The 19,213-nt window shown below is 39.0% G+C and overlaps 1 protein-coding gene across 3 annotated transcripts in view; it reads right to left on the bottom strand.

The window, feature by feature from the left end:
* Window positions 1-19,213, bottom strand: part of kdm4b (lysine (K)-specific demethylase 4B) — a 125,814-nt gene that overhangs the window by 90,828 nt on the left and 15,773 nt on the right. For all 3 annotated transcript variants that reach the window (XM_088622450.1, XM_088622451.1, XM_088622452.1), the window contains exons 4-6: window positions 17,717-17,831; window positions 15,069-15,262; window positions 1,085-1,134 (exon numbers count right to left, since the gene is read on the bottom strand). In XM_088622450.1, coding sequence (XP_088478576.1) covers window positions 1,085-1,134; window positions 15,069-15,262; window positions 17,717-17,831 — 359 coding nt within the window. The remainder of the gene's footprint in view (window positions 1-1,084; window positions 1,135-15,068; window positions 15,263-17,716; window positions 17,832-19,213) is intronic.

Below are 19,213 nucleotides of genomic sequence, written 5' to 3'. Positions count from 1 at the left end.
TTTATATAGAGCAAAGCATGTGTCAAAATCCTTTATCTCAAAGAAAGGGAGGCCCTGCATACACATGAATTAATTCACCTACATATTTAACCTTAATGAACTTGTGTATTTAGGAGCGGAGCAGTGTACATGGCAGCCTGTGAGTAATGTGTAACAGAGCACTACACTCCCAGCAGTCACACCATGCCAAAGACGTTCATGTCAGTAATTAGCAAACACCACTTTTTACAGATGAAGCCCTCCTCAGGGCGAGACAAAGAGATAACAGGTGTCAGGATGCAGGTACAGTTGGATTCTAACTTCAAAATTAAGAACTGCAAAATGCAGGAAATGTTAAAGAGAATTCTTCTAATTTCCCTACCTTCAAACTGCATCTATTGCAGCTACAGTGACACTAGTGCTGTGGCTCCTTATAACATTACTGACCTCAGGCTGGCTCTCCACACCTGGCCCCAGTGAAGCATCAGCACAAACCCCCATCGGACAGGCTTCTGAACACCGACAATGGAAGGCAGGCTGGGATTTTGACTCTTGTCTCTCAGTTTAGGGAGCTTATCATTTGTAATAAATTCACTGTGCTAGACTGCAGGTTACAAATTCTCTCTCTATGTGAAAAAAAACCTTTTGAACTAGCCCCCCTGGGACTCTCTGCATTCTCCACATCATGTCAGGCAATTTTCCTCTGGATCCCTGGGATGTAAACTGCAGTTTAACAACAAGAACATTTTTCCTCAATAAGGAGCACATTTTCTTTCCTTGTAAAGTCACTTTAGAAATGGTTCATTTCATTTCTAAATGAATTTGTCTTTTTTGTTAGAGCAGTTTCTAATTATCACTCCTTTGCTTCTTTCAGTCTGGGCATTTGAGCTCAAGTCTTGAGCATTAAAAAGAAAGAAGGATTCTGCAGGGAAAAATGCATAGTTTTCCATGGTATTTGAAGACGACAGTTTTCTGGAGCTCCAGATTTCCCCCGATACAGCCTGATAGGAGTTTAAGGGCACTGGAATGAGGGATCGGGTTATCATCTTTCACAAAGTGGAACAAGTACAGAAAGCACAAAGGGAAAAGAGGGAGCAAAATTTACCTTTTGCCAGTCTCTCCAGCCTCTTCCCATGTTCAGGAGGTATGGCATACCTGGGAAAACAAAGAACAGTATTATTATTCACTGGTGCCCCATGATTTTAAACCTACAGGGTTTAAGATATTTTATCACAATGCTCTATATCCCAAATCTGTAGGAAAGCCTCAACAGAATATACAGCCAAGGACTAATTTCACATTTAAGATAGAACCTGACAGGTTATGAACAACGAATGCTACTTCAACAGTTGAACATGCTGCGATGTGTAGGGTTTTTCAGAACACCTCCACCTCCTTCCTGAGAGGCACAGGGACTTGAACAAGGGACCAGCTGTCAGTAGTGCTGGAGAATGTCTAGCAAATGCATGCATTTTTCTAAATGTACAGACAAGCTCCTTCTCCTGCTGAGCTGTGCAGCTGGAGCCAAAAGGAAAAACTAAGAATCTATGGGTTTCATTTTAATAAGGGGATTTAGGAAAGACATGGCCCCTGTCAGAGCACCGATATAAAGAGTTAGGTGTAGAGCAAATAGATTCCCCACTTCAAGAGCATCTCCGGGGATTTTAGGATCTCTTCACACTGAGAGCTGCTTCATTAAGATTTTCAGTGCCAGGTCCAGGTGCCTGTTCTGCAATCAAAGGGAGGGCAGCACCTTGTGTCACTCTCGTGAGAGCAAGCTTTTGTGATAAGGAGAGAGAAGACCACAAATGAGCCTAGTAATGTTTGCTACTAATAATGACTATTATAAGGATATTTAACATCGATATGGCACTTAAGTGACAGACCTGTTCTACAAAACATTGAGTGGAGCAGAAACTGACCAGTAATTCTTACTGACAGATATAAGCTCGACCACATCTAAGCAACACTAAACTGCATTCTCACCAGATAAGGATTTGACCATTTTTCTGTTGTATTGGAGTGACAACCCATCAGAACCTAAAACCTTTTTTTTTTGTTTGCTTTGGAAGTACAATATGGACAGCCTCTTCTTTTACTCCAGAATTTTTTTATTGCCAAAATATTTTATTTTTCAGACAGTTATTACCATGATGATAGTGGAGAGAAACTGAACAGCAGAACAGCACTACACGGTGCTCACCTCTGGAGTTCATTATAGCCAAATTTGTTGGAACATTCTTTGGGGACCAATGCTTTGATCTAATGGGGAAAAACTCCAGCATAGGTCCCTATGGAATGAGCTTGATATGAGACTGCATCAGACATTTCACACTTACAGGATCAGCACAAGAACAAAGTCGTACCAAACGACTTTCCCATAATCCCATCACAGCACGCAGCAGCCTTATTCACCAAATTATACGGACCTCTGAGAAACAAGCCTGCTAACAAGATTTCACCAAAATCCTGTTCTCCTCGTTGTCGTTTTCCCTCTCCTCAGACACACGCACTTTACAAAAGGAGAACTCTTTGCTTGGAGAGCTCATGTCATGCTGTGAAAATCAGCTTTTTCTTAAAACAATGAACAAACACCAAAGAAACTTGACTACAGATATGAAAAATGACTAAATGAAAAGTAGAGAAATTCACACTTGGTGAGCAAGTTGCTCATGCTGTGAAGGCTGGATGCCAAAGGCAGATGTTTCCAGGTTTCCTATTAATGGTTTTCTTGGTCAACTCACTACATTACAAAAAGGACTGCATTAGTGAAAAGACCAGCTTTTCTATAACCTTATCCCCAAGTTATTTTGAAAGGTCTTTGATCTTCATGGTTGAATCTTTGCATTAAATTCACTTCTTAAATAAAGGACCTTGAAGAGACAAGTGTATTTATTCTAAACTATTAATCACGAGAACCAGTATATCTTTAGAAAAACAGGTTATTCAACTACTTGCGTGACTTGTCAAAGTAATTTTTTGCACATGAACTAATTTGCTTACCATAGCAAAGGGGGTGAATTTGTGTGCAATAAACAATTCAGTTCCTTTTGTAGTTTTGCCAACTTTATAACATCTTCCACCATTAAAATTCTGAAAAAGTACATCATTTATAATTCAAGAAGGTGGAACATCTTCTGAAGGAAGTGAATTTTGCAAGGCACTGTAAGTTATGTACAAAAATAAACAGATGTGAATCTAATTAGAACCTGTCTGCTATTATGAGACTTTAGTATTCCTTAGTTGTCATGGAAACAAAATGCAAGTCCTGAAATGCAAAACAAGACACAGGTTTCTGAACTTTGCAACTTTAGAACTTGCTGAACCTGCCCACAACCACTTCAGATCATTATTTTTCTCTACGACGTAGGAGTAATTTAATAAGTTATCAAAGTCGAGAATAAAATTTCTGAAAAAAGACTCTTAAATGACTTAACTATTTGAACACTAACTCATCATGACAGATTTAAGATTTATTTTTACAACACCATAAATGTGTTCATATTTTATGATTTGCTAACTAATACCTTTGGGCAGGATGCTAACTTTTACAATACAGTTGTACAGTTTTGTTTGTTGAGCTATGCACTCCTCCATTACAGTGAGTCAATTCTGAAGATCACATCCAGAGATGTGCATTCTCTTCCTCCAAACACTTACTAAATATTTTGAATGTCCCTTTTTTAAAGATTCAGAACATTCCTTCCCCTCTTTTTGACAGATATCCTAGAGGTACCCATTGACTTAGCTCACTTTAGAATTTACACTATTTTGAATTGTGTAAGAAGTAGCACTGATATCCTCAAGATCACTACATAGGGAAGGACTGTTTTGCGCTTTTCTCTATGCTCTCTGCCTGCATCCTGGTATGCCCACATGAACCTCAGCGCTATAGGAGGCAAAATAAATGTCATAATATTGAACTTGTAAAACAATAACATCTCCAGTTCATCTCCATCCATGTAATTTCTTCTATTTTTAGTGGTCTCAAATTCTCCCTCTGCCATTTCATCTTCCACATACTCACCCTGCAGCTCACAGCTGGCAGCCCACTGTGAGAGCCTGGCCAGTACCTGGTTGAGAGACCTCCTGGGAAAAACTAAGGTGACTGCTGTTAGAGGTGTTAGAGGGGCCAGTAGGGGCGATTACTCTGCAGTTTGTGTGGGTCCTAATGCCCCAGTACAGTGACGGGGACACTGTGCTGTAAAAAGGCGCTGTCCCTCAGATGAGACATTGAACTAAGGTCCCAACTCTCTGTGGTCATTAAAAATCCCAGGGTGTTTCTCGAAAAGAGTAGGGATGTCACCCCAGTGTCTTGGCCAAATTTCCCATTGGCCTTTACCAGTCATGGCCTCCTCATAATCCCCCTCTCTGAACTGACTTCATCACTCTGCTCTCCTCTCCACTGAGAGCTGGTGTGTGGGGAGCGGACTGGCGCACTATGGCTGCACACTGGTGGTGGTGGAGGGAATCCCCATTACCTGAGTGTCCAGAAGAGTGCTGTATAAGTGTAAGGGATTATTATTATTCAGCATCTGGTTCGGAATGGCTGCCATACAGCTCCCACACTGGTGCTTCCCATCAGCTGGAAGCCAGCCCCCCACCACAGACTTACAAAGGGCTCTTAGAGTCCTTGGGGAGAAAATGTGCAAAATTAGTGCAAAGTATTTTCCAAACAATAATCTGATAAACAATCTGATAGGAAAATGTTTTAAACTATGAAGATTTTCCAGTTGGACAATCAGCTAATATATTCAATATTCTGTAGCATCTTCTTCAACCCTTTTTCTCCTCTGACAAAGCTGAACACGAATAACTATTCAAATGGCTTATAACATTTTTGTCAGCCACAGCCCATGTAATGTTAGTAACAATGCAGCAGTATAGAGATAGAGAAACAGCTCTTTAGAAGTCAATGTGCCTTCTACGAGAAGCTGACAGTGAGAGACAGTTTAGTTTCTAACAAGTCCCCATAAATAATTTGTATTCTACGTGGGCTGAGCTATTTATAGGGTCACTTGCTTGTGTTTAGTTTGATGGATGCAAACAATTATCCTAAAGAAACCACACACAAGAAATAATGACTTTTGCTTTCAATTCAGCTCTAACAACCTGACTAAATGAACAAAAACACATTAAACATCCGCACATCTGATAGAACTTAACAAGTGTGTAGGGTGGGACTGAAAGTAGAAACACTGCTGTGCAAATGCGCTTTACAAATCATTTTATTAGCAAAGTAGCTAATGTTTCAGATGGAAATTATTTATCTGATAATGTGAGATACACACTATTTCAGTGATAATGTGAGATATACAAAGTACAACTGGCAATCCTGTTATTGCATGCATGTAAAAAAAACAGCATTTTGTAATAAGCTTTCAACAATGAAGTATTTACTAAGCTAACAAAGCCATCTACATAAAACAGTTTTAAAATGTTATTGATAGAAAAGTTCAATGTCCTAATTTCAAGTATGTATTTATTAATAATTGCATGTGTATATATTCCAGATAAATATATAGTCCATATATTCCTATTACCCAACAATACCAGGGTAGCATGTGTAAGGATGTAAGCTAGATGTGCAAGATTAAGCTGACTTCTCAAAATTGATTCTAGGAAGACTTGAATAAAAATACAAATAGAAATAGTTTCAACAGCATAATAATCTCACTTTACACAAAACAGAATGAAGAAACAAACCGATGGCATCTCAAAGTAATTCATTCTAAATCTCTGCCTGCTGCTCTGGCCAATATAAAACAAGACAGAAGGCACCACAGATACACTGTCTGCTGGCTGTTTGGAGAACAGTGTCACTACTTACCAGTAACCAAAGGACTAAGCAGAAAAAAGCAATTTGGTGCATGAAGTACATTTCCAAAATCAATACTAATGAGATGTCTCACTATGATGGCTGCCTTTCAAGGAAAAAAAAATCTGTTTGTTTTGATGGGTAAATGTGATCTGAGCAGATTGTTTCTAATGCCAGACCTTTTAAGTCTTATCCTTAATGAAACGGACAGGTGTCAGAAAAGTGAGACTACGAAAGGCATTCGAACAACAATCTGATAGAAGAAAGCCTTCACAGAACTGCATCACTTCTAAAGTGCCAACTCTCAAGATTGAAAAAATCACATTCAGTTGTCTTGGATAAATGGATGACGTAAAGGGCTGGTCCATTTTTTTCAGAGCACGGAACTTTTTATCCCTTTCTAAACTGGAAAACAAGAAGGCACTTAAAGCTTTTAATATATTTTTTCCATCCTGCAATGCAGTTTAAAGCATTATGCAGTCTAAAACCTATTCCAGGTCTATTAGGCTAATCAGTCTCATGCCTGAGCAGCTGTGAATTTTCTAGCAACTGAATGACCTCTTAAGTCTTTTGTAAGGATGTTGCAAGCCAAGGTCACTGTACTTGGGTATGGTCCACATTCTGATATTCAAAAGGTTTGAACTTGCATGGAGAAAAATCTGCTTTGAGCTTGAGAGGCTGTTCCTAGCTTCCTAGGATGGTGTCTACCAGGAGAAATAACACTATGGGGAAAAATCATTTGAATATTTGGATGTCTGAAAAATGAATTTATCATTGACCAAAATGTTTTGGACTGCGAATGAAGAATCTGCCTTTTTCCACAATTCGCCATTTCCAATGGCTAACCAACCAAAATATATTGATTTTTAAATGGAGATGACAGAAAAATAGATGAAAAGGGGCAACAGGCAGCAAGAATGTAAGCTCTGGGTTTACCATCCTTACAAACCTGAGTTCTGCAAGAGCTCAAGGTGATTAACACCCCTGCTTTGCAGTGAATTCCCACACACCGCCTTTACTATCAGTCATTCACATTCTGAGACCGTGCTCGGAGACGGCATTGGGTTTGGGTCAGAGAGCACCACAAGTGCCTCTCCTTGGGTACATGAGGAAGAAGTCTCTCTTGGCATAAAAGACTGCATGCACTGTGAATATTTTCAACACTCACTAAAAGTCTGACATAATGCACATGTTTTTGATACACCAAAGGAAATGAGAAAAATATGTATGCTTATGTTTTCAGATAGTATGCTATTTTTTAAACATCTTGGTGTTATTTTGATTAACTGTTCATGATTGACCATGATACACTTAAGTAACTGATTCAATCATGAAGCATTCTATAACTTCATAAGTGAGAGCTGCTCTGGCACAGATTAAGTGGTTTACTTGGATGTCAAGCCTGGTGAAAACAGAGCAAGCAAACCACCTGAAAGTAGAAACACATGCATTCTGATGTTTGTCATCTTAAATTCAGGTGGGTAGCTGCGTCAGCATGTGTAGGCTGCAAAGGAACAAGTAAAGGTTTATTCCAGGCTGAAAAGAGAAGAAAGAGAACACAACGTTTCGGCTGCGAGCCCTTCACACCCAAAGAAAGCTCCACAGCCGAAATGCTGTGTTTTCTTTCTTCTCATGTTAAATAGATAAGTCATTTCCCATAGACACTTACTATATTCTGTATTACAAAATCAGTTAGAAGCATACTCCAAGAGAGGTGAAATACATTTTGGATGCATTAATTCAAGGATGTCACCATTTAATTTGTCTTAGTGCAATGCTACACGAATAATCCAGGCTGAATGGCGATAAAAGATGGAGCAGAGAAGTGGAGAATATGATGTTTTTAATGTAAGCAAATGGGTGGGGGGTGACCCCCTACTGAAGGACTTAATTGGCCTCCTCAATTGTAAAACATTTTAAAAATACAACATCAAGTGCTGCCCCAGTATGTTGAGTCACTGAGGACTCTCTTTACTTCAGGTTTGACAACGGTGTTCTAATTCATCTGCTATTAATTACTACTAATCCAAGAGCAAAGTTCCCTACCGTCTAATTGGGGACCTAGTATGAGCCTGCCCTTCACTGCATCTAATGAGACTTTCCATTTAAAGACTCAGAAATGGAGGAAATTTGAGCAACTTTACAGAATAAGAATCACTTTATATAAGATTACATGAGAGTAGCATATTTAACTTGCTCAACACACTAAGTTAGATATCAGCTCACATAATTATATTTTATTACCAAGCAATCTCAGCTGATTTTGAAATAACTACATTTTAATTGTTATAAAAAAAATATGCTGAGAAATATTACCAATTTCACCACAAAGGAAAAGGTGCACAACTTTCCAAAGGTAGATGTAAATTCCTATAAACTTTGAAATGTCACTCTCTCATCGTTACTTAACAAAACTGTGCCGATTTTTTTTATAGCCTTTGTTCCAAAATTTCTGCACAACAGGTTTAGGAACTATGAAAGTGGTATACTGGAATGGGATTTCCACACAGTTAGGCAACAGATTAACAGATATAGCTACTACCTTCATTTCTAGAGGCAGGAAAACTTCCATCAGTAGATTACTTGGGACACAACTCTTGAAAATTAACAAGAACAACAAGAATACAGCATTTACGTCAATGACAAACTTGAACAGTTCTGTTCTTTGGCACTTGCAGGAATGCAGGAGATTCCTATAAAATAACAAGCTTGCAAATCAGAGGCACTCTGTGCGACAAACCCTGTCAACAATGAGCTTCAGTGATGAAAACTACCTTTAGAATAAAGCAGAAATCCTGATAAGGAAATACTCTTATAAAAATATTTAGATTCCCAGTAACATATTTGCTAGCAACCTCATTTTGAACACATATTCACAAAACACTTAACTGCTTCAGAGACAGCAGAAAACTGAACACAGTAAGGTTTGACAGTAGATCTTCTGAAAGTGTCATTTTGATCCAAAACATGTTGGAGGGGAAGAAAGTTAATTTCACAGTGGCTGCACAGAGGTTAGGCAAACAGACATCATGCAGTTTAACACACTATAATTAAAGGAAAAGTGAAAGATTAATTTTAAAATGCAAACGACCACTTTAAGGAGTTTGAGAGTCCATCTGTGAGCATCATTTACTTTTAACAACCTACTGGAAAAGATAACATTCCTTATAAATGGCACTGGAAGAAAAATTACTACACTTTTAATCATTTCTATCAGTAAGAAGATGAAATCAGAAGTTTTTCCATTCCAAATCTCCATTCTGTAGATGTACTACAGGACAGTCCTTTAGCAAGCAGGTGGCAACAGTAACCCTTTGCAGTCTATTTAAGACCTCTTTGGCAGGCTTACCAAGAAAATGAGCCTTCAAATCCATTGTGAATACAGAGACTAATTGTTCGTCTTGGATCTCATTTCTTCAGCACCCAATAAGCCATCACCTTTTCTATTTTGACAGTGCAAACTAAATGAAAATATTTCATTTTAACATGTGCTTAAAGCTCTGGCACTCTTGCTCCTACTCTCAGTAAGCGGCTGCTGGATTCAGACATAGAACCTATAGCAGAGATCACACTGGCAATATGGGACCGGGATCAGGACCACGAAGGGCTCACACAGCTGTCACTGTGGTTCCTTTGATTCATGCTCACCTACCTAAATGAAAAGTGAAAACTGAACATTTCATATTTCTTCCAATTTGCATTAGCTCTTTATAGCTTACGAACCTGTATTCCTAGATCACACGCACAAGACGAACGAAAAACATTAGCACTCCTCCAACAATTTGTTATTTAACATGCCACAGGTTCCACAGCCCCTAACAGGAGAGTTACTCCTAACTGGAGCTGAGGTGCATCTCACTAACATCACTGAAGGCAGGTCCTTAAGATTCAATTCTGGAAGCTCCACCTCCATGGCAAGCAAAGACATGTGACCCAGACAAGTCCACCGGTCCCTGGGAGTGTGTGCCCAATTATTATCACCTCTGAAGCAACTTTGCTCAAAGTGAAGGAAAAAATTTCCAGAGTAACCACACCAAAGTGCTTAAGGTATCCATGGCGACAACCATTAGTCTTACAAACTTGAGAAAGCAGAAGAAACAGTATTCCTACATTATAAGCTTTTCCATTTAAACCTAAAAAACACCTGTGCTTCTGTAAAAGCATGAATGCCACGCAATTTCTGAGAGGCTATAGTAGGACACCCCATGTGTGAAAATGGACTCCCAGTGAATTGCAACTGGACCCATTTCAGGTTTTAAAAGTTTAGCCTCCTGAATATAACTCAACACCAGGTCCTGAAAATTGAAATTACTGTTGAATTAATTTCCACAGGAAAATACATTAGATTAAAATGTTTTGCTTTATCCTGTTTATCATTGAGATTTGTAATAGGGTGCTGAGATTGTAAAACCCGTAATGCAATAAAAGCCTTACCCACATTTCACCCCTGTGAATACGCAAGACAGCAATCGTGTCCTTTCCCACTGTAGAGCCAACTCCTGGTACTAGGAAGCACCGAATCAAATAATCTGTAACCAACTGTACCTCAGGAACACAAGGTATCCAAACAATTAAGAGAAAAAATGCGGAAAGTGTTCCCTTTATCAAATCAAATACCAAAATTTCAACAAAAAAAACATTTCTGTTCTTGCATACCTCTATACAGGTCAGGTCGTTGTAAATGATCACATTGCTGCTTTTATGCAATTAAAAATGGCAATGTTACAGGAAATGGCCTGTTCATCAAGTCTCTGAAAAGAAAGCTTTATTTTCGCCTGATTATCCACCTACACAAACAAATTCAGTGATGAAACTATAAGCCAGTATGCTATTTGTTCTGATCACCTACTGAGGCAGAAGAAAGCCAAAAATCACAAAGCATGATTAAAACAGTGCAATGTTGTTTGGCTAACAAATTAAATATATCAATTTAAAATGTGACATTGCAACAAGACTGAATCTGATTAATGTCCAGGGTCCACCCAGAATCAAAAACGTTTATAGTACTGATTCCAGCAGGTCAGACTTCATGCTTCGTGAAGTGACATAAAATATCCTAAAAAGACATCTGAGGCAAAAACTTCAGGGCACCAAACTACTTAATTTGCAGAGTTAAGTCGTACCTGGCCCAGCTCAGCCTGGAACAGCTAAGTAGAAAAGCAAAAAAAAAACACATCGGCTGAAGTTTGCAAAAATTATTTTTGTTTCCAGTTTGTTTTTGGAAAGGTTCACTGTCTTTTAATTTCCAGTCATTCATTCTTCTCTCCCCAACCCTTTCTCCCCGACCAGTGCTTTGTGGTTCTCAGTGATTTATGGATTAGTTCCGGTTTGCCTAATGAAACAGCCAAAATGATAAAATGAGAGACACCAACTGCACCGTTTCTTCTAATGAGTTCTGAAGCACAGCATATTGACTGATGAAATGCAGGTTCGGCTGGAAGATCAAGGGAAGGATGAAGCACAGGGGCGCAGAGGAGACAGAAAAAATGAATGAAATCGCACAAAAAAAAACATTTAAAAATCTCCATTAAAAAGTCATACCCAATTGTGCAGAGCTGCACAGCATTTTGTGGTTTGCATTCATAGAACTTGAGTAAATTACAAACTTTGTAGAAAAAGCTTAAATGAAGATGAGTACCATAGAGAAGTGCTACTGTACACAGTTTGAAAATGACAGATTTCTTCAGTAATCTCTCGTGTTTGTATGTAATCTTTCTAGTCACAAATACAACTAGCAACAGGCCCCCATCACATGATGGAGAACATGCACCTCAATTCTAATGCTAATTAGCAGTAAAAAGATCCCAGGGTCTTACCCAGCCAGAAGCCAGAGTACTGTCCTGCTGGAAAGTTATATTACATCAAGATATAAGTGGTCAAATCAGGATGAGCCCACATCAAAGGCAGCAAGTAAGGTCCAGGAAGAAGTGACTAGATACTTAGACCTGAACAGACCATAGAACCTGGATGATACATTTATCTATATTTAATAAGCGCCAGGACTTCCAAATCTTGAATTATCATTGAGGAACTACATTTGGCTGTTATATATTGCCAGTTTAGAAATTGCTGGCTCTGAACATCCCAGATGGTGAGCGTGTTACTTCTGCTTCCAACAAAGATAACTCAAAAGATGTTGTTCTCTAGATAAGAAGGCTTCCCATATGCGTTTTCTTTTTAATTGTCACTAAGCCTGGCATTCAACAGGTATCACCTCTGTCCAGTCAACTCTCACTAATGGGAATTAAGGGTTATGTAGAGTCAAAATCACAGTCACAAAGGATTAATTAATCCAAATGGCAACAATAACATTTAATCAAAACCCTAAATTCATTTACTTTTTCTTAAAGCTTAAAATGAACATTTTAAATACTTTAAACATTTCAAGAATATTCCTAGAGCAACTATATAAAATAGGAAAAAGTTAAAGCCATTATTAAAAAGAAAAAAAGATATTCTGCAATCAAAACAACCAATCCTGTTTTGCTCCACTCTGAATATACATTACAAATCAAGTCCCAAAATGTATTACACCACCAAACTAAATAAAAGCATTTTAAATTTTTAAGTATCTAGGTCCAATGGCATATATATTGAAGGTCACATATTTAAGGCATTTTAGTATGATATTTACTTTCATGCATTAGAATTAAATCATTAAAATAAATCATTAAAACAGAATTAAATCATTTCCATATAAAGCCCAATCAGTTAACAAAAAGACTACACGTGCTGCCACAAAATTCAATAACCCTCGGCTCTTAATCTTTCAAAAGTACAAAAAATTGATCCAAGCAGCTAACATTATAAATTGATTGTTACAATGTCTGAATCAGACTTATCAACATGCTTTCTATCCCAAGGCAGATCTTAAAGAATCGTGATAATTTCCTCTGTCACGTGTCGCATACATGAGAGCTCCCCAGGTCAAAATGTTGAATAATTTATGGCAGAGGAGCCCAAATTCAGTCCTCAACGTCCACTACCTCCAACTTCTTAAGAACAAGGAAAGGCATTAACCTATTCAATTAAGTAAATAAGAAGTTCAGGGAGATAATTAAGGGCAGAGGTGGCCCTAAAGGACTGGAGTTGTGCTCCCCTGGTCTGGAATTAACCAGGAGGCCTTTACAACAGAGGGAGCCTGACTGAGATGTGATGACAATTATTCACACCTGCATCTGAAGGACCAGATAGGACTTGTTTTAACAACTATGGGAGAACAACTTTAAAGCAAGTTAAAACAGCTCAGTCTGCTCCATTTATTCAAAATGATACACACAAAGGAGATTTCTGAATCTAAACCTGAGTGCAAAGCACAGTTAAAACTCACTCAGCTGTTCAATCCACCTAATAAAGAGCTGAGCTGGAATGGCTTATGAAGAATTTTACGTAAAAAGCCCTCCTTACTTGCTGGTCAGTGATATCTGAAGCCGGCGGGTTACCTTTGGTAATAAGGAAAAGAACATTAATAAAATGACGTGTGTGCAGGTACAGTGCACAGCCAGCCTGCCGCGCTGTACACACTGCAGATGGAATGTGAAAACACGCTGCAGTGCTGTGTGATCTAGGTAATTATCTACTGTTAGCAGTCCAAACAGACAGACAGTAATTTAAAGCCTTCATTCAACTTAAGTCCAGCTGCGGCAATCTGTGCAATGTCAAAGGTGTTTTTTTTCACTTGTTTTTGTTGTTGACTTGTTGTTTTCTGGTTTTAACTTTTTTTACATTTGAGGAGCCACAGTGCTCTCTGCTGGTCAGTGGGAGAACTTCACCTCTCACAAGAAGCACTTCAGTGAAACATTTCAGTGGTGAATCCACTCTTCCTGCAGAGCTTTTTAAACAGATGCCAGCTTTCATTATTTGTCTCTGGCATAACGGAGTAGGACAGTTATCCTACTAGAATCAACACTAAAAAACTTCACTCCAAGAGACTGAAGTACATTTGTCTTCTTCAGCAATAGAAAATGGACTTCTGAACTTGACCTTAAAGTGGTTTCTTATATAAGCACAGCTAGATTTACAAAACATATCATAGCAACCCATTTCAAAAACAAAGTTAAAAAAAAAATTGTCGGCAGATAAAGAAAAAATTAAACTGTCTCTTGTCAAATTCTAAATGAATTCATTTTCAACAGATCAGTCTATAATGGGATACTTGTTTAATTTCAAGTGTTAAAAACAGGCTGTTTCCAGAGAAAAACTGAAATTTTCTTACAAGTGAGGCTGTTGGCAGAATCAAGTCATTAAAAGCTACAAGCTGTAGTTCAGCAGCTGTCTCTTTTCAGTGCTTGTCTGTCAGAATTACAAGAACTGTCATCTTCACAAAATTGATTTGTACTTCAGCATATTAAAATTCAATATAAAGAAAAATAAGAACTCTCAATAGAATCTATGTTTTGTTATACTACATCGCCCTCTGCTGGCTAGAAAGATTAAGACATTTTTGTTTCTAAAACACCTGCCATACAGAGATCATGTAAAGTTAATTCCCAGCTGAAGCTCTTGAGCAGTGATCGGGCCTTTCACACGGGTAGCTTTCCCACAGAAATCAGAAGCACAAAGAAAATGCAATGTAAGCAGAATTTTGTATGGTGGGGATTCCACCATACAAAAAAGGAAATTTAAAATTTAAGTGAATGGATTAATTATAATTCAGTACTACACATACCTATTGGCTCACAAGAGCTGGATTTTAATCAGAACTGCATCCCGCTTGAGGTTAAAGCACCTTCTTCAAGAACACAACAGCTGTGTCAATATCATATGAGAGTACCAGTGCTCTCAAAATTAGTTTAACGTGGGTATATAAGCTCTGGCAATGTAAAAAAGAAATGAAAAGAGTGCACACAGAGGTCCCCAGACACAATGTTTGTGTCCAAGAAAATGAAAAACTCATTTCATTGTGTTGTTGAGTGCGTTTTTCCGACCAGTCTACTAATGCAGCATTTCCATGTTCCCAAACAGACTAGAACTTTGAAAAGACGGTAAGTACTGATTCATTTTTTAAAAACTGGACACTGCAAACAGGGAAATCCACATTTGCAAACAGTTATGAAGAATCTGAAGCAATTTAACTATGAGGAAAATCTACACAGACATATCAAGTGAATACAAAAAACTGAAGATCACCTGAACAGCATGCCACAGGGCCTGATACTTGTAAAACCAGATATGAGCCAAGCTGCATCATCCTTCACACAACTCCGCACAACCCAGGACAAAACGCCCGTGAAGTTTTGAAAACTAATCAGAGGTGCAAAATGAGACTCACCAAGACTTGGGCTCTCCAAAGTGCAGATAGTTGATGCTGTAGAGGTCCATGTCCTCCGTGTGCCAGGCAAAGGTGGTCTTCCACATCCCAAAGTACAGATAGGGGGTGTTCACCCCCTCAATCACAATGCCACACTCCTGCTCCACCATGTCCAGCAGTGTGTTCAGGTGCCCGATGTTCCACTCACCTATGCCCTTCAAAAGAAAGCAGGGAGAAGGATGTCACCCAAAGGTCCTGACCACAGGTGAGTCAAAGGGCAAACAAATGAAAGGCTTACAGTGCCTTGCAAGAGCGCTCACGCCTTCAAATGAGTGTTGAATTACAACAGAAGTACTAGCAATTTTAAGAAGAATATTTTTAATCCAACCTAAATGCTCAAACAACACGTGCATGACTGTGGTCCGAGTGGCTCTTGTGAACCAGGGGTACTGGCAACCTGTGAAATACATTTGGTGACTAAATACATATATTTCATTTCTTAGACTTCTGAATACCTCAGAAATCTCTTAGTCCCTTCCAAAACCCCATCTTAATATACATCATAATTCCAAAGAAAAGCCAGAAAAAGTGGTGAAATTGTCATCTAGCTGTTGAAATGGCAAATGTGAGAAAAGCAAAAGTATTACATCAACACATCACACTTCACAAAAAATATTTGGACCAAGTAATGGTTTCAGCAGTAAAGGATGCCTAGGCTTGTGTTGCAGTTTGCAATGCTCTGTAATGCTTTCTTGCTCCTCATGGGGGCAAACACTGAAAAGCTTAGCATTCGCAATCCTTACAGCAGCTCTTATATTTTCCAGGATGAAATTGGCATTGGCTGAAAGCAGCAACTCCAGGGTACACGAGGAATCTACTGTACACGTGAACAGCTTGTCTGGGGCTGGGGTATAAAGACTGGCAGCCCGCACTAGCTCTCTGTAACAGATCTTGCCCTTTCACTATTGCCGCTAGCTATGTTTATTTTTAAACAGGGCTATTTAAGCTGGATCAATGTTGTGCCTTTAGGTAAATTACAGAGCGCAGTCAAACCTCATCATAATAGACCTGGGGGAAGGTTTGCAATGAGGGTGTGCACATTAACACATGCTATGATATTTTGAATCACAATATGAAAAAAACAGCAATACCTGCAGTTGTTAATATACTAATGCACATAATAGAATCCCAATACACTGTATCATATCTATAATGCTTTTAAACATTACATCCAAATGAAGGTTTCTGGCTGGTAAACAATCTGCCAAGGGGTGATGACCGAGTTTGTTTCCTTCTCCAAGCAGATCAGCATTTGACAACCCTGACCAGCAGGTGGTGCTGTTCCTCACAGACGGGAATTTTCAAACCAATGCCTCAGTATGCTGACAACAGAGACTGTGCTGTAACAGGAGGTGTATTACTTTAGAAGTATTTAATCATTGAAAATCCTAAGGCATTTTCCATAGGAGTCAGCCCCAGTTTTCCCCGGTATTTCAGTTAAGTTCCACTTTGAGCTTGTACAATCTGGCCTCTGTAAATTCCTTTATTCAACTTAAATTCTCACTTGCTTTGTAAAGTGTTTAATAAAACTAACAAATTATAGAAAAGGAATTTAACAAATTAGAGCTAGACAGTATTACTTCAGATTGAAAAAAAGATGATTATCTTAAGTGATTCTTCATTACTTTGTAATAAAGCTGAATCAGCAAAAAAATTAAGTGAAGAGCTTAGTGTCCACAGCTTTCAGGATGTCCTGGGTGGAGATGTCAGAACTGTAGTCCCTTTATAATATCTATAAACATTTTGCTAAAATGAAATTAAAAAAAAAATGTCCTGTAACATTCCGGGAAAGGTGGGGTCACTCAGTATAAACAATATTTTATAGAATGAACACCCTGGGCCGCACACCTTTTAACAAAGCTGGATTTATGTAAACCGAGTTCCCATATATATTTTGGTTTTTGCAGAGGAGGACCAAATAGCTGCCACTAAACCATCCACTGTGCATTCACATTATGACCACTAGGTGGAGATCAAGGCTCTCTGTTACAACAGGGTACCAATCTTAACAGCGGGCACATTTAATAGCATATAAGGTGTCTGTGTGAGTTAAGCTTCGGATGAAAAAAATTCTACAGTTTCATTCAATTTTAATATTATGCATATTAAAAAAATATTTTTCTTTATAGAAGTTTACTTTTTAAATTGACAGCTGTCAGTGACCAGATCCTGTGAAACATGGCAGCAGTGGTCTAATAACTCGACCATTCTGTCGAAATACTGTGCGCTGCAGCTATAACCTTGAGCAAGGTACTTCATTCCAATTACTCCAGTATAACAACTGTATAAACTGTATAAAGTACAAATGTAAGCTGCATTTTATAAAAGCAACAAATTGATGAATGACAAATTTGTCATTCTTCAAACCACCAGTCCTCAGTGGAATCATGCAGGAATACTGAACAACACTGCATTTAAAACATGAACGCTGCCACAGCTGTCAATAGAAAAAATCCTCAGAGCAAATAATCGCTAAATCTGCCTTTAGACACAAGCAGCTGGAGAGTAAGGCCACCTCTGAGCTTATCTATTGCTTCCCAGCATTTCTACTTGCATCTACCACGACCTTGCTCTGCGAGGGATATGTCCATCCCTCGGGCCACGCTTACCTTGTCGTAAAGCGAGCCACTGATGTCTGCTCCGTAAATAGGAGAAACAAAAGTCAGGTTCTTCCAGTACTTTCGCTCCAGATCCTCAAAATCCTGGTGGCGAGGAGTGCAGTATCTGCAAGAGAAAGGAGCAAGACGGACAGAGCCACGTTATTTAATTCGACGGTGCTCTCTGTAAGGTGGAGCCACTGTGACGGAGTAGGCTCGTGGGAAGAGAACTATTGAAAGGCACCCAAGTGGCTCAACCAATAAAAGTGTTCAGTTGAGTGCAGGCTGTCCTATGACCCAGGTGTTGTGGGTTTAAGACAAGGTTGTGCCAGTGGCCGAGTGTGGCCACAGCAGTGCCCGGCGGAGAGAGTAGCGATGAGAGGATTAGTATCAGTCTGCGTGACGTGACACAGCAGCCTCTGATCCCTGCAGGAACACTGCAGGTCTGCGGTGCGGTTGTGAGGTGCACACGTCTCCCACTGGTGCCACAGGCTTGAGAAGGAAATATCTCAAGGAGAAAATAACTCACAGATTTAAAAATCAACATCAGCATCTGTAAAAAGCTGGTCAGAACATGTAGATTCTCTTTCTGTAATGTGTAGCAACAAAGACACTGTAGACAATCAGAATGTGTATCAAAAGCAATGCAATATATTTGGAATTTCTATATGAACCTATTTTCATGTTTAACGTGTTTCATGAACCTGTTCCGTAAAACGAGAGGTTAAGATGAACCCTCAACTCAGACCTGTTTTTCTCAAGGAAAACACTTTCTAGGTTCCACCTCGTTTCAGATCTGTACTTGAATCTCAGACATACCAGCCTTTCAGGCGTTTCTTCCCACTGCTGCCAAATAAAAGTTACACAAACATGAGAAAGCTGGAACACAATGACAGCAAAATAATATATCTACTGTTGCATCAGCATGAATGCGACAGGCCACAGACAACGAGTCTCAATGCCTCACCACCCAGCCAGATGGTCACTCTGGTGCACAGCCGAAATGTCGGTATGAGGTGCTGGAAACAACACATTCCTGCCTGTCATTTGTTCTGTGCTGCCGCATTACAGATATAGTCAAAGGTGTTGTGAAGGACAGCCCCTCTACACAGCAAATCAGGTGGAGGAGTGAGAAACTGCTTCACCGACTGATTTACACCAGAATGTTCGAGACCAGAGGTGGTTTGAGCCTGGTGAACCGTGCTAGGGGATAACAGGCACTGATTGCAGCTAGAAGGTGGAAGGGATCATTAAAGAAAAATATTTCACAATGTTATTTTTTATAATAAAGACACTGTGGAAAGAACAAACAATTCATAAGACAACCCAAGCCATTAAAATTGAGTTACAAGAAAACTAATGTACTCAGCTTGCAGAGTCTGTACAATTTCTAAAGTAATTCATATGTGCATCCAGTACTGTTATCTCCACTTTTAATGGCAAGGTTCTTTTTTGTGAATTGGCAGCTTTTTAAATGTTTACCGGGCTTTCGGCAGAGACAGAACTTTT

Source organism: Lepisosteus platostomus, chromosome 27 (genome assembly GCF_059453375.1).
Source record: "Lepisosteus platostomus isolate fLepPlt1 chromosome 27, fLepPlt1.hap1, whole genome shotgun sequence".
In the NCBI taxonomy this organism is placed as follows: Eukaryota; Metazoa; Chordata; class Actinopteri; order Semionotiformes; family Lepisosteidae; genus Lepisosteus; species Lepisosteus platostomus.
Note: the sequence above shows the minus strand (reverse complement) of the source record. Positions and strands in the feature narration are given on the sequence as shown.